The sequence below is a fragment of the Bufo gargarizans genome, chromosome 4 (assembly GCF_014858855.1).
Source record: "Bufo gargarizans isolate SCDJY-AF-19 chromosome 4, ASM1485885v1, whole genome shotgun sequence".
Classification (NCBI taxonomy): Eukaryota; Metazoa; Chordata; class Amphibia; order Anura; family Bufonidae; genus Bufo; species Bufo gargarizans.
Window position 1 is genome coordinate 322,167,521 of NC_058083.1, and position 12,944 is coordinate 322,180,464.

Here is a 12,944-nt window from a genome sequence, read left to right on the forward strand (position 1 = left end):
CATTATTTCTGGGCAGCAGATTGTGCTCTGTGAACAGGGATCTGCTGCCCACATAATGAATTTGTATTAGGCTACTTTCACACCAGCATTTTTTGCGGATCTGTCATGGATCTGCAAAAACGCTTCCATTACAATAATACAACTGCATGCATCCGCCATGAACGGATCCAGTTGTATTATATCTTATTTAGCCATCATCCGTCTTGAACACCATTGAAAGTCAATGGGGGACGGATCCGTTTTCTATTGTCCGCCTGGCAAAGCGGAGCCAGGCGGACAATAGAGCCAAACGGACACCATCGCCAGGCGGACAGCAAAATGCTGCAGGCCTCCAGAGCAGAATGGTGACCAGAGGTCGCGCTACGATTTTGTTGGAAGAGTAAAAATACAATTTTGTTTAGTATTTTTAGCCGATGAGGAGTACGAAAGTTACAGTAATTCAAATAGTTAATACAAAGGCCTATATAACATTAAGGGGTTGCTATTTATGCATGAAAACCATTACTAGTACTCTAGAACTGTCTTCCATGAATAAATAGCAAATATACTGTTAGTGTGATAATGTACTGTATATACTGTTAGTGTGCATAGTGTGATAATGTACTGTATAAACTGTGTGCATAGTGTGATAATGTACTGTATATACTGTTAGTGTGCATAGTGTGATAATGTACTGTATATACTGTTAGTGTGCATAGTGTGATAATGTACTGTATATACTGTTAGTGTGCATAGTGTGATAATGTACTGTATATACTGTTAGTGTGCATAGTGTGATAATGTACTGTATATACTGTTAGTGTGATAGCGTACTGTATATACTGTTAGTGTGATAGTGTACTGTATATACTGTTAGTGTGATAGTGTACTGTATATACTGTATATACTGTTAGTGTGATAATGTACTGTATAATACTGTTAGTGTGATAATGTACTGTATATACTGTTAGTGTGCATAGTGTGATAGTGTACTGTATATACTGTTAGTGTGATAGCGTACTGTATATACTGTTAGTGTACTGTATATACTGTTAGTGTGCATAGTGTGATAATGTACTGTATATACTGTTAGTGTGCATAGTGTGATAGTGTACTGTATATACTGTTAGTGTGATAGCGTACTGTATATACTGTTAGTGTACTGTATATACTGTTAGTGTGCATAGTGTGATAATGTACTGTATATACTGTTAGTGTGCATAGTGTGATAGTGTACTGTATATACTGTTAGTGTGATAGCGTACTGTATATACTGTTAGTGTGATAGTGTACTGTATATACTGTTAGTGTGATAGTGTACTGTATATACTGTATATACTGTTAGTGTGATAATGTACTGTATAATACTGTTAGTGTGATAATGTACTGTATATACTGTTAGTGTGCATAGTGTGATAATGTACTGTATATACTGTTAGTGGCATAGTGTGATAATGTACTGTATATACTGTTAGTGTGCATAGTGTGATAATGTACTGTATATACTGTTAGTGTGCATAGTGTGATAATGTACTGTATATACTGTTAGTGTGCGTAGTGTACTGTATATACTGTTAGTGTGATAATGTACTGTATATACTGTTAGTGTGATAATGTACTGTATATACTGTTAGTGTGCATAGTGTGATAGTGTACTGTATATACTGTTAGTGTGATAGCGTACTGTATATACTGTTAGTGTGATAGTGTACTGTATATACTGTTAGTGTGATAGTGTACTGTATATACTGTATATACTGTTAGTGTGATAATGTACTGTATAATACTGTTAGTGTGATAATGTACTGTATATACTGTTAGTGTGCATAGTGTGATAGTGTACTGTATATACTGTTAGTGTGATAGCGTACTGTATATACTGTTAGTGTACTGTATATACTGTTAGTGTGCATAGTGTGATAATGTACTGTATATACTGTTAGTGTGCATAGTGTGATAATGTACTGTATATACTGTTAGTGTGATAGTGTACTGTATATACTGTTAGTGTGATAGTGTACTGTATATACTGTTAGTGTGATAGTGTGATAATGTACTGTATATACTGTTAGTGTGATAATGTACTGTATAATACTGTTAGTGTGCATAGTGTGATAATGTACTGTATATACTGTTAGTGTGATAATGTACTGTATAATACTGTTAGTGTGCATAGTGGGATAATGTACTGTATATACTGTTAGTGTGATAATGTACTGTATATACTGTTAGTGTGATAATGTACTGTATATACTGTTAGTGTACTGTATATACTGTTAGTGTGCATAGTGTGATAATGTACTGTATATACTGTTAGTGTGCATAGTGTGATAGTGTACTGTATATACTGTTAGTGTGATAGCGTACTGTATATACTGTTAGTGTGATAGTGTACTGTATATACTGTTAGTGTGATAGTGTGATAATGTACTGTATATACTGTTAGTGTGATAATGTACTGTATAATACTGTTAGTGTGCATAGTGTGATAATGTACTGTATATACTGTTAGTGTGATAATGTACTGTATAATACTGTTAGTGTGCATAGTGGGATAATGTACTGTATATACTGTTAGTGTGATAATGTACTGTATATACTGTTAGTGTGATAATGTACTGTATATACTGTTAGTGTGATAGTGCACTGTATATACTGTTAGTGTGATAATGTACTGCATAATACTGTTAGTGTGCATAGTGGGATAATGTACTGTATAATACTGTTAGTGTGCATAGTGGGATAATGTACTGTATATACTGTTAGTGTGCATAGTGGATAATGTACTGTATATACTGTTAGTGTGCATAGTGGATAATGTACTGTATATACTGTTAGTGTGCATAGTGGATAATGTACTGTATATACTGTTAGTGTGATAATGTACTGTATAAGGCTACTTTCACACTAGCGTTCGTCGGTCCGCTCGTGAGCTCCGTTTGAAGGGGCTCACGAGCGGACCCGAACGCAGCCGTCCAGCCCTGATGCAGTCTGAATGGAGCGGATCCGCTCAGACTGCATCAGTCTGGCGGCGTTCAGCCTCCGCTCCGCTCGCCTCCGCACGGACAGGCGGACAGCTGAACGCTGCTTGCAGCGTTCGGGTGTCCGCCTGGCCGTGCGGAGGCGTGCGGATCCGTCCAGACTTACAATGTAAGTCAATGGGGACGGATCCGTTTGAAGATGCCACAATATGGCTCAATCTTCAGGCGGATCCGTCCCCCATTGACTTTACATTGAAAGTCTGGACGGATCCGTACGAGGCTATTTTCACACTTAGCTTTTATATGCTAAAATAATGCAGACGGATCCGTTCTGAACGGAGCCTCCGTCTGCATTATTATGATCGGATTCGTTCAGAACGGATCCGATCGAACGCTAGTGTGAAAGTAGCCTAATACTGTTAGTGTGCATAGTGGGATAATGTACTGTATAATAATGTTAGTGTGCATAGTGGGATAATGTACTGTATATACTGTTAGTGTGCATAGTGTGATAATGTACTGTATATACTGTTAGTGTGATAATGTACTGTATAATACTGTTAGTGTGCATAGTGGGATAATGTACTGTATAATACTGTTAGTGTGCATAGTGGGATAATGTACTGTATAATACTGTTAGTGTGCATAGTGGGATAATGTACTGTATAATACTGTTAGTGTGCATAGTGGGATAATGTACTGTATATACTGTTAGTGTTCATAGTGGATAATGTACTGTATATACTGTTAGTGTGCATAGTGTGATAATGTACTGTATATACTGTTAGTGTTCATAGTGGATAATGTACTGTATATACTGTTAGTGTGCATAGTGTGATAATGTACTGTATATACTGTTAGTGTGCATAGTGTGATAATGTACTGTATATACTGTTAGTGTGATAGTGTACTGTATATACTGTTAGTGTGCATAGTGTGATAATGTACTGGTACTGTATATACTGTTAGTGTGCATAGTGTGATAATGTACTGTATATACTGTTAGTGTGATAGTGTACTGTATATACTGTTAGTGTGCATAGTGTGATAATGTACTGGTACTGTATATACTGTTAGTGTGCATAGTGTGATAATGTACTGGTACTGTATATACTGTTAGTGTGCATAGTGTGATAATGTACTGTATATACTGTTAGTGTGCATAGCGTACTGTATATACTGTTATAGTGTACATAGTGTGATAATGTACTGTATATACTGTTACAGTGTACATAGTGATACAGTATATAGTGTGATAATGTCCTGGACTATAGTGCACATAGTTTAATAGTGTACGGTATATAGTGGGACAGTAATGCTTTTCCTTGGCCACTACTGTCTGTGCGTGAACCCGACCCTGCCCCTCATGCAGCCTCCTGTTCCATGGTGCTTGCAGGATTAGCATTGAGAGTAGGGGTATCTGTAAGTCAGTCATGTTGTGACATCTGTATCAGCCAGGAGGCTTGTGCTGGGCCCCGCACCGGGTACACAGGCACATCTGGCTATGGGACAATAGAATGACCTGCCCTGAGGGTCTCCCTCCCGTGTCCTCGCTGTCTTGCAGCTGGCAGTCAGACCCAAGTCTGAGGTTGGTGTTGCTTGCTGCTGGTCTCTTTTGTCCAGCCCATTTTTGGAGTTTGGTGTAACATTATGTCCAATTAGCTTTTTTTTTCCTCTTTTTTGGTTTTGTTCCAATACACACAAAGGAAATAAACATGTGTATAGCAAAACATGTGTTACTGCAATACTTTACTGTGAGAAATACTTAATGTTCTTGAAAAATTTCAGGGGTGCCAACATTTACGACCATGATACTAATAAATATATATATATATACACATACATACAAACAGATTTACCTCCTTCCCTGTTACCCCTAAAGGTACGAAAGGACCGATTAAATCTACCCCTAGAAGAAAAGAAAGTCTGGGCTGGAAACTTCTTTTTGTCTGCTGCCTTTTCCAACATCTAACGTCGAACCAAAGAGATAATCACCTTCACAGGGCACAGCACAAAGTCTATTTTTTAATAGTAAATCTCCACTCCAGCTTTTTAGCCAAAAGGCTCTATGTGCTAATTTAGCCAGAGCCAAATAGCGAGCTGCTAGCCTAATGGAATCTGCCGAAGCGTCTGCTAGGAATGCAGCTTTTTTAATCGTTAGAAGCCCCGCCAATATCTCTTCTCTGGGGCATTTATTCTTGATTTGGTCCTCCAACTCTGACAGCCAGAACTTGCAGTCAATGTAGAAGCATTAGAAGGTCTGAAAGAAGACGTGGAAGCTTCCCAGGCACCCTTCAAAAAGCCATCCGCTAGACCAGCAGCCAGCAACCTTCGGCACTCCAGATGTGTTGAAACTACGACTCCCAGCATGCTCCATTCACTTTTATGGGAGTTCTGAAAATAGCTAAGCAAGTGTGCATGCTGGGAGTCTTAGTTTATCCACAGCTGGAGTGCCGAAGGTTGCTGATCCCTGCGCTAGACAAAGGAAGAGAAGTTTTCTTGACCACCTTAGAGGTGGCTACATCTATATTAGGGGCTTTATTCCAGGAAGCAGAAACTTCCTCTGAAAAAGGATATTTTCTTTTTATATTTTTTGAATTATAAACCCTTTTATTGGCCTTTCCCATTCTCCCTTAATTAATGCTGCCATATTTTTATGAACTGGGAAAGACCTATGGTGCCTGGTAGGGATGAGCGATATATTTTGAAATTCGTATTCCGTTTGTGTTGTGATATTTACTGAATTGCGTTATGGATTCCGTTACCACGAACCATAACGCAATTTCATGACAAAATGCATAAAGGAATGCCTTTAGAGGCATTCCGTCATAATCGAAGTCTATGGCTTGCATAACAGATCCGTCCGGTTTTGGTTATGCTGGAGTCCTCTCGTGCCGCGTGTCAGCAGAATGGGGAAGATGTAAGAAGAGGCACCCAAAGAGGGAGAAGCTACAGTACTACAGGCTCCCCTCCAAAGACAGGAAACCATACTGAAGTTGGAGGGGAGTCTCCGCCTTGTTGTACTTCAGGTTTCCTGGGGGCGGATCCTCGCTCGCACGGTGCTGTCGTGGGTGAGGGGGGGAAAAGTGCAGTATACTACGTTTTTGCATACTTTTTTTTTTTCATAAGGTATATATTAAGCGTGGGACAAAAAAAAAGGTGATGTGAGCACAGCCTGAGGGCTCATGCACACGATCGTATGTATTTTGTGGTCTCCAAAAAACGGATCCGCAAAAACTACGGATGACGTCCGTGTGCATCAGCTGGCCCCTAATAGTACTATCCTTGTCCGCAATGCGGACAATAATAGGACATGTTCTATTTTGGGGGGGGAATGGACATACGGACATACAGACACGGAATAACTTCCATTTTTTGCGGACCGATTGAAATAAGTGGCTCTGCATACGGTCCGCAAAAGTAACGGAATGGACACGGAAAGAAAATATGTTCCTGTGCATGAGCCCTAAGTCACATGCCATAACCAAGAAACTTGTGAAAGGCTGATGCATACCTGTTGCTGGTGAGATACAGTAGTCATCCTCTACTGACTGTCCATACATGTCATCATCACAGAAATCTGTAACAAAAGGAAAAAAATAAGGATTATGCCAAGCATAAATATGTCTTAGGTACAGGATCCAAACAGCACAACATATCCTCCGATACACACAACGTCTCTTTCAGGGAAGGCCTCGTATATTTCAGCAGGAGAATGCTAAACCACATAATGCATCATCACACCAGCATGGCTTTACAGAACAAGAGGCCAGCATTTTACTGGCAGTCCAGACCTTTCACCAGTAGAAAACATTTAGTGCATTATGAAACTAAAAACCTGGCAAACCATGACTGTTGAGTAGCTAGAAGCCTACATCAGACAAGAATGGGACAAGAATCTTCTCCCAAGCTCCAGCAATTGGTCTCCTCACTTCCCAGACATTTACAGAAGGAGTGCTACACAACGGTAGATATGGCCCTGGACCAGGTAAGTATGAAATAGCCTGTTGAGAAAACCCCTTTAACATAGCAATGTGCAATAAAGTACCTTCTTACCTACGTGTCTTCTTTCTTTTATTCAACTTTTCATTTTTATTAAAAAGCGATTTTTCTGATATGCAAATGAAGTCTCAAGGTGCCCAGAGGGGCGTTATTACTTTGCTCTAGTGCTTAGTAACGCCCCGGACCGCCACCAATCTTAAAGCTATCCCCTATCCACAGGGGGATAGGGGATAACTTGTACCAACCGGAATACCCCTTTAACTTTTATTACATGCGCCATAACCAGCATATTACTGTCATTCTATGGGTCAATACAATTAAAGGGATACCAAATTTTTGTGCTGCTGTAGACTGTATGTGTATAGACATACAGTCTGTTAGGCCCCTGGCTACTCTCCGACTACCTACAGTGCCTTGAAAATGTATTCACCCACCATTGACTTTTTTCGCGTTTTGTTACATTACAGCCTTAGGCCGAATGCACACGGCCGTGGAACAGTAATACAATGGTATGATCTATACGAGTGTATTACTGTAGTGCAGCGGCGGCATGAAGCGTGCGGCGTCATAGCAACCAATGACACCGTGCACTCCTGCTGTCAGCAGGATGCCAGACCGGGATACCATGTGCATTCGGCCTTAAGGTCAATGCTTTGTTAATCTGAATTTTATGTCATGGATCAGAACACAATAGTCTAAGTTAGTGAAGTGAAATTAGAAAATATATAAATAAAACTATTGTTTAGAAATAGAAAAAAGAAAATTTGCATGTGCGTATGTATTCACCCCCTTTGTTAGGGAGTCCATAAAAAGCTCTGGTGCAACCAATTAACTTCAGAAGTCACAATTTGTGAAATGATGTCCACCTCTGTGCAATCTAAGTGTCACATGATCTGTCATTATATATATACACACCTATTTTGAAAGGCCCCAGAGGTTGCAACACCTGAGCAAGAGGCATCACTAACCAAACACTGCCAATGTAGACCAAGGAACTCTCCAAACAAGTAAGGGACAATGTTGTTGAGAAGTACAAGTCAGGGTTAGGTTATAAAAAAAATATCCAAATCCTTGATGATCCCCAGGCGCACCATCAAATCTACCATAACCAAATGGAAAGAACATGGCACAACAGCAAACTTGCCAAGAGACGGCTGCTTAACAAAACTCACGGACCGGGCAAGGAGGGCATTAATCAGAGAGTCAGCACAGAGACCTAAGGTAACCCTGGAGGAGCTGCAGAGTTCCACAGCAAAGACTGGAGTACCTGTACAACAGGCAGCGTACCCCACATGCGCTAGAAGAGTGCGATCCCGGCATCACGGCAGCATGTCCATCTAATTGTAGAGAGGAGGGGTGGGGGGGGGGGCTTAGCTTGACTTGAAGCAAGGAGGCTGCTGCCCCCTTGACTTCAAGCCTGACTCGGAGACAGCGCCAACCGACATTAAAATAGCGTTGAAGAAACACAAAGAAAAACTTGATTAGCAACACACTGGGGGATACTGTGAGGTACTGTGGTCGGTTTAATATGCGTTTTGCAGGTGACAGGTTCCCTTTAAAGATTGATGTTCACAAGCGCAAACCATCCAACTTGAAGGAGCTGGATCAGTTTTGCATGGATCAGTTTTGCAAGGAGGAATGGGCAAAAATCCCGGTGGCAAGATGTGACAAGCTTATAGAGACTTATCCAAAGCGACTTGGAGCTGTGATTGCCGCAAAAGGTGGCTCTACAAAGTATTGACTTTAGGGGGGTGAACAGTTATGCACATTGACTTTTTCTGTTACTTTGTCCTATTTGTTGTTGGTTTCACAATAAATAAATACAAATAAACATCTTCAAAGTTGTTGGCATGTTCTGTAAATTAAATGATGCAAATCCTCAAACAATCCATGTTAGGGACCATTCACACATCAGTGTGTGTTTTGCGGATCCGCAAAACACTTAAGTCGCCAATATGCGTTCCGCATTTTGCGGACCGCACATCGCCGGCACTAATAGAATAGGACATGTTCTATTTTTTTTTTTTCGGGATCGGAATTGCAGGTCCATAGAAATGAATGGGTCCGCAATTCCGTTCCGCAAAATGCGGAATGAAATTGTGGACGTGTGAATGGGGCCTTAATTCCAGGTTGTGAAACACGAAAATATGAAAAAAGTCAAGGGGGGTGAATCAGTTTTTGTATCCGTGTGTCTTCCTTTATTTTTGGAGGACCACCGGACATAAAGGAAAGTAAAAAAAAAAAGTCTAAGTCAAGTTTGCCATGCAAATGATAGGAAAAAACCGACGAGGATAACAATCTTGTGTGCCTCCACGTTTTTTCACGGTCCCATTGACTTAAATGGGTCTGCGAACCGTTTTCCGTGAAAAAAATAGGACAGGTTATATTTTCTTGACGGACTAGAACTGTTACCACGGATGCGGATGACAAACGGTACATTAGCCGAGTTTTCAACTGACCCATTGAAAGTCAATGGGTCCGCTGAAAAATCACGAAAAACTGAACAACGGACATGGAATAAAACAACGGTCAAGTGCATGAGGCCTCATGCGTAGAAATAATCATGAGTAAGGCCTCATGCACACGATCGTAGTTATGGTCCGCATCCGAGCTGCATTTTATGCGGCTTGGGTGCGGACCCATTCACTTCAATGGGACCGCAAAATTCTGCATTTGTTGCTCCGCCCCAAAAAATATAGCATGTCCTATTCTTGTCCGTTTTGCGTACAAGAATAGGCATTTCTACAATGGGCCGCCCGTTCCGTTCCGAAAATTGCGGAAGGCACACAGGCGGCTTCCGTTTTTTGCGGACCGCAAAAAATGGCATGGTCGTGTGCATGAGGCCTTCGATTGCCTCACAGGCGTTGTACAGGCCTTACTGTGACTTCTGGTGCTTTGATTGCCTGAAAAAGTCTCTGTCCTGCCTCGATTCTCTCAAATCGAATGAAAATTCGGGTTTGGTAGTATCAGAATGTTTTGAAAATGTTCATATTGGAAGATGTTTTTTAATGCATTCTTCTGTGACTGTCAGAAAAGTACCTACGCCAGGTACTAACATTGTGTAGCTCTGCACAGGCAGCACTAAAACCCCAAACTATCGTATCACCAGGGATTTGTGAAAATGCTCTATTAGGCTTGAGCCAAATTCAGGGGCACTCAGTAATATTTGGGTCGGTTTTTATACGAGTCATATGTCCTTTCGCTACACAGGGACTAGTTTACACTTGGAAATTGTGGCTTGTTTTCAGGGGGGGGGGGGGGACACAATCTGTGTATTGCTAAGACTACTTTCACACCAGCCGTCAAGGATCAGCAAAATCGCTTCCGTTACTGATAATACAACCGTCTGCATCCGGTTGTAGTATCTTTAATATTGCCAAGACGAATCCGTCATGAACTCCATTGAAAGTCAATGAGGGGCTGATCCGTTTTCTATTGCGTCAGAGAAAACTGATGCATCCTCATTGATGTACATTGCGAGTCATGATGGATCCGCCTAGCTCCAAACTACATCGCGGACAGAAAAAAAGCTACTTGCAGCTTTTTCTCTATCCACAATGAGGACGCAACCAACCCCCGTGCGCTATCGAGATCCTAGGATGGATCTCTACAGCGGAAAGTGAAAGCTCAAATGTGAACGTAGCCTAACAGGATGCAATCACATTACCTCTGCCATCAATATCAAAATCCTGGGAAACCTCTTTAAGGAGTTGAATATTATCAGCCTATCTTTACGAGAGGCGGTCTCTGATCTGGGGTGGTGTGACTCCCAGCACCCCGGCCGATCACTCCTCCTCGCCCCTATACCTCCGGCACTCCAGCTGTGGTAAAACTACGACTCCCAAGATGCACACTTGGCTGTTCTCAGCACTCCATAGAAATGAATGGAGCATGCTGGGAGTTATAGTTTCACCACTGCCAGAAGACTAGGTGGTGGTTCTGTCAATCACACTGTACACTACAGCTAACAATAGCGTGACTACAACATAATGACTGATACACCTTGTCAATAAATGAGGGCGTCCAACATGTACGTGTAAAGAAGAGGGAGAAGCCCTGGCAGCCACCAGTACGGGCACACAGCTGTGCCCAGCCTCTACACCCAGGAGCATATGGACAGCAGGGCCTCTGCACACACGGACAGCGAGATCTTATCACTATTTCCTTAGGCTCCTCCCACTCAAGGGCCACTGGCTCAGTCTCTCACCGTCATCATAGTTGTACCCGCGCACATTGCGGTGCCTGGCCATGACGGGTGCCTCTGTCCTGCTTTGGTACCCTCACCACCTGCACATTTTCTGCCTCTACCGCGCCGGAGCCTATGATACCGCAACCAACGTCACCACATGAATCCGCCGCGCCCATCACTAGAGGCCGCAATGTTATCGAAACATTCTCTAGCGTTTGTCTTCTGCACCAACCTATTACGATAATGTGGTAGCCATTTTGTCGAAGACCAATGTTTGTGTTATTTCCACCTTGGCCCAATGGAAACCGTGAGGTCAGGAGATGGCAAGAGGATTTGTCAGGGACACGTAGAAGCACGTTTTGAACCAACTTTATGAAAAGAACAGTGGTTTCTGGTCAATTATTGCATCCGGGCACATGAGGCTGGAATCATACAGGCAGTTTTTGATGCAGTTTTACGGACTTCTGGTTTAGGCTTAAAAATGTTTTTGTGTGAGTTAATCCTGCAAGAAACAGTTCATTTTCTGCCTAGAGCACATTAAAGAAGAGCTTTTTGGACCATTTTTTATTGTTTCAGTGTATGTAAATAAAAATAAAAAAGGAAAACTGATTTAGGCTACATGCACACGACCGTATGTGTTTTGCGGTCCGCCCAAAAAAAACGGATGACATCCATATGCCATCCGTTTTTTTATTTTGCGGATCCATTGTAACAATGCCTAAAACGGACAAGAATAGGACATGTTCTATTTTTGCGGGGCTACGGAGCGGACATACTGATGCGGATCGCATCCTATCCGCAAAATAAAAAAGGAACGGACACAGAAACAAATGTTCGTGTGCATGTAGCCTTATCCATACCTACCAACTTTTTGGATGGTCATAGAGAAACACTTAAGGTTCATTGTGTGAAAGATCAATTTTTCCTGCATATCTATACACTTTCGCACTGAAAATCCTCACGTAATCACCATAGTATGTAATCACCCTTATGGTGTCACTCACCCCCTTCCCTCTCTGGCCACAGTGAATGGTCTGACTGAGAAAGTAAAGCAATGCTGTTTGGCATTCTAAAAGCCCAAGTTAAGACATAAGTTAAACGGGTTATCCAAGTCCTGTAATGCCTCTCAAAATTCCTGGGCTCTTCATACTGGTCATACTTACACCGCTCCCCTGCCCCCGTGTTACTTCTGATGCCCGCATGGTCGCCTGAAGGAAGGAGGGGGGAGGGGTCAGCCAATAGCAGGCCGTTACGGAAATGAGCCTCCCTAGCCTTCCTATTTTGTCACAATTTTTCAAGCTTTTATTTTTTGGGGACATTATATTATATTTATAATCATCATGCTGATTTAAATAATACTTTTATTTTGTCTGTATGCGAAAGAGCTGCAGAGATATCTGTGTTTTATTCATATGCAAATGAGACGTTCGAGCACCAGGAGGCGGGGTTGAATCGTTTGAGCACTACTTTGTAACGCCCCCTGTGCTCTGCACACGCCCCTTCCTCTTGATTGGCAGGGCTAGACAACAGGCTGAGGGCAGAGCCCTGTCCAAGAGCTGTGTGCCATCATGTAAATATCATATACACTATGTACTATAGCTTCACCACAATGAGAACTGCTCAGAAAGCTAATCTACGTATCACTGCTGTATTCACAGGCACAATATATGATTATACAGACACCGGTAATATGTGTTAGCTTATAAGCATAGAAAAGACATGTATCTCTGTGTGGTAATGTTATAGCTTAGTTGTTAAGTGATTCGTTTTTCATGTAGAGATCCCAGGACGCC

The 12,944-nt window shown here is 41.8% G+C and overlaps 1 protein-coding gene across 1 annotated transcript in view; it reads right to left on the reverse strand.

The window, feature by feature from the left end:
- HBS1L (HBS1 like translational GTPase) overlaps nt 1-11,328 on the reverse strand; it is a 104,635-nt gene extending 93,307 nt beyond the window's left edge. The window contains exons 1-2 of the mRNA XM_044289314.1: nt 11,170-11,328; nt 6,475-6,540 (exon numbers count right to left, since the gene is read on the reverse strand). Of these exons, the coding sequence (XP_044145249.1) occupies nt 6,475-6,540; nt 11,170-11,212 (109 nt within the window). The 5' untranslated portion in view covers nt 11,213-11,328. The remainder of the gene's footprint in view (nt 1-6,474; nt 6,541-11,169) is intronic.
- Between the last annotated feature and the right edge of the window lie 1,616 nt (nt 11,329-12,944).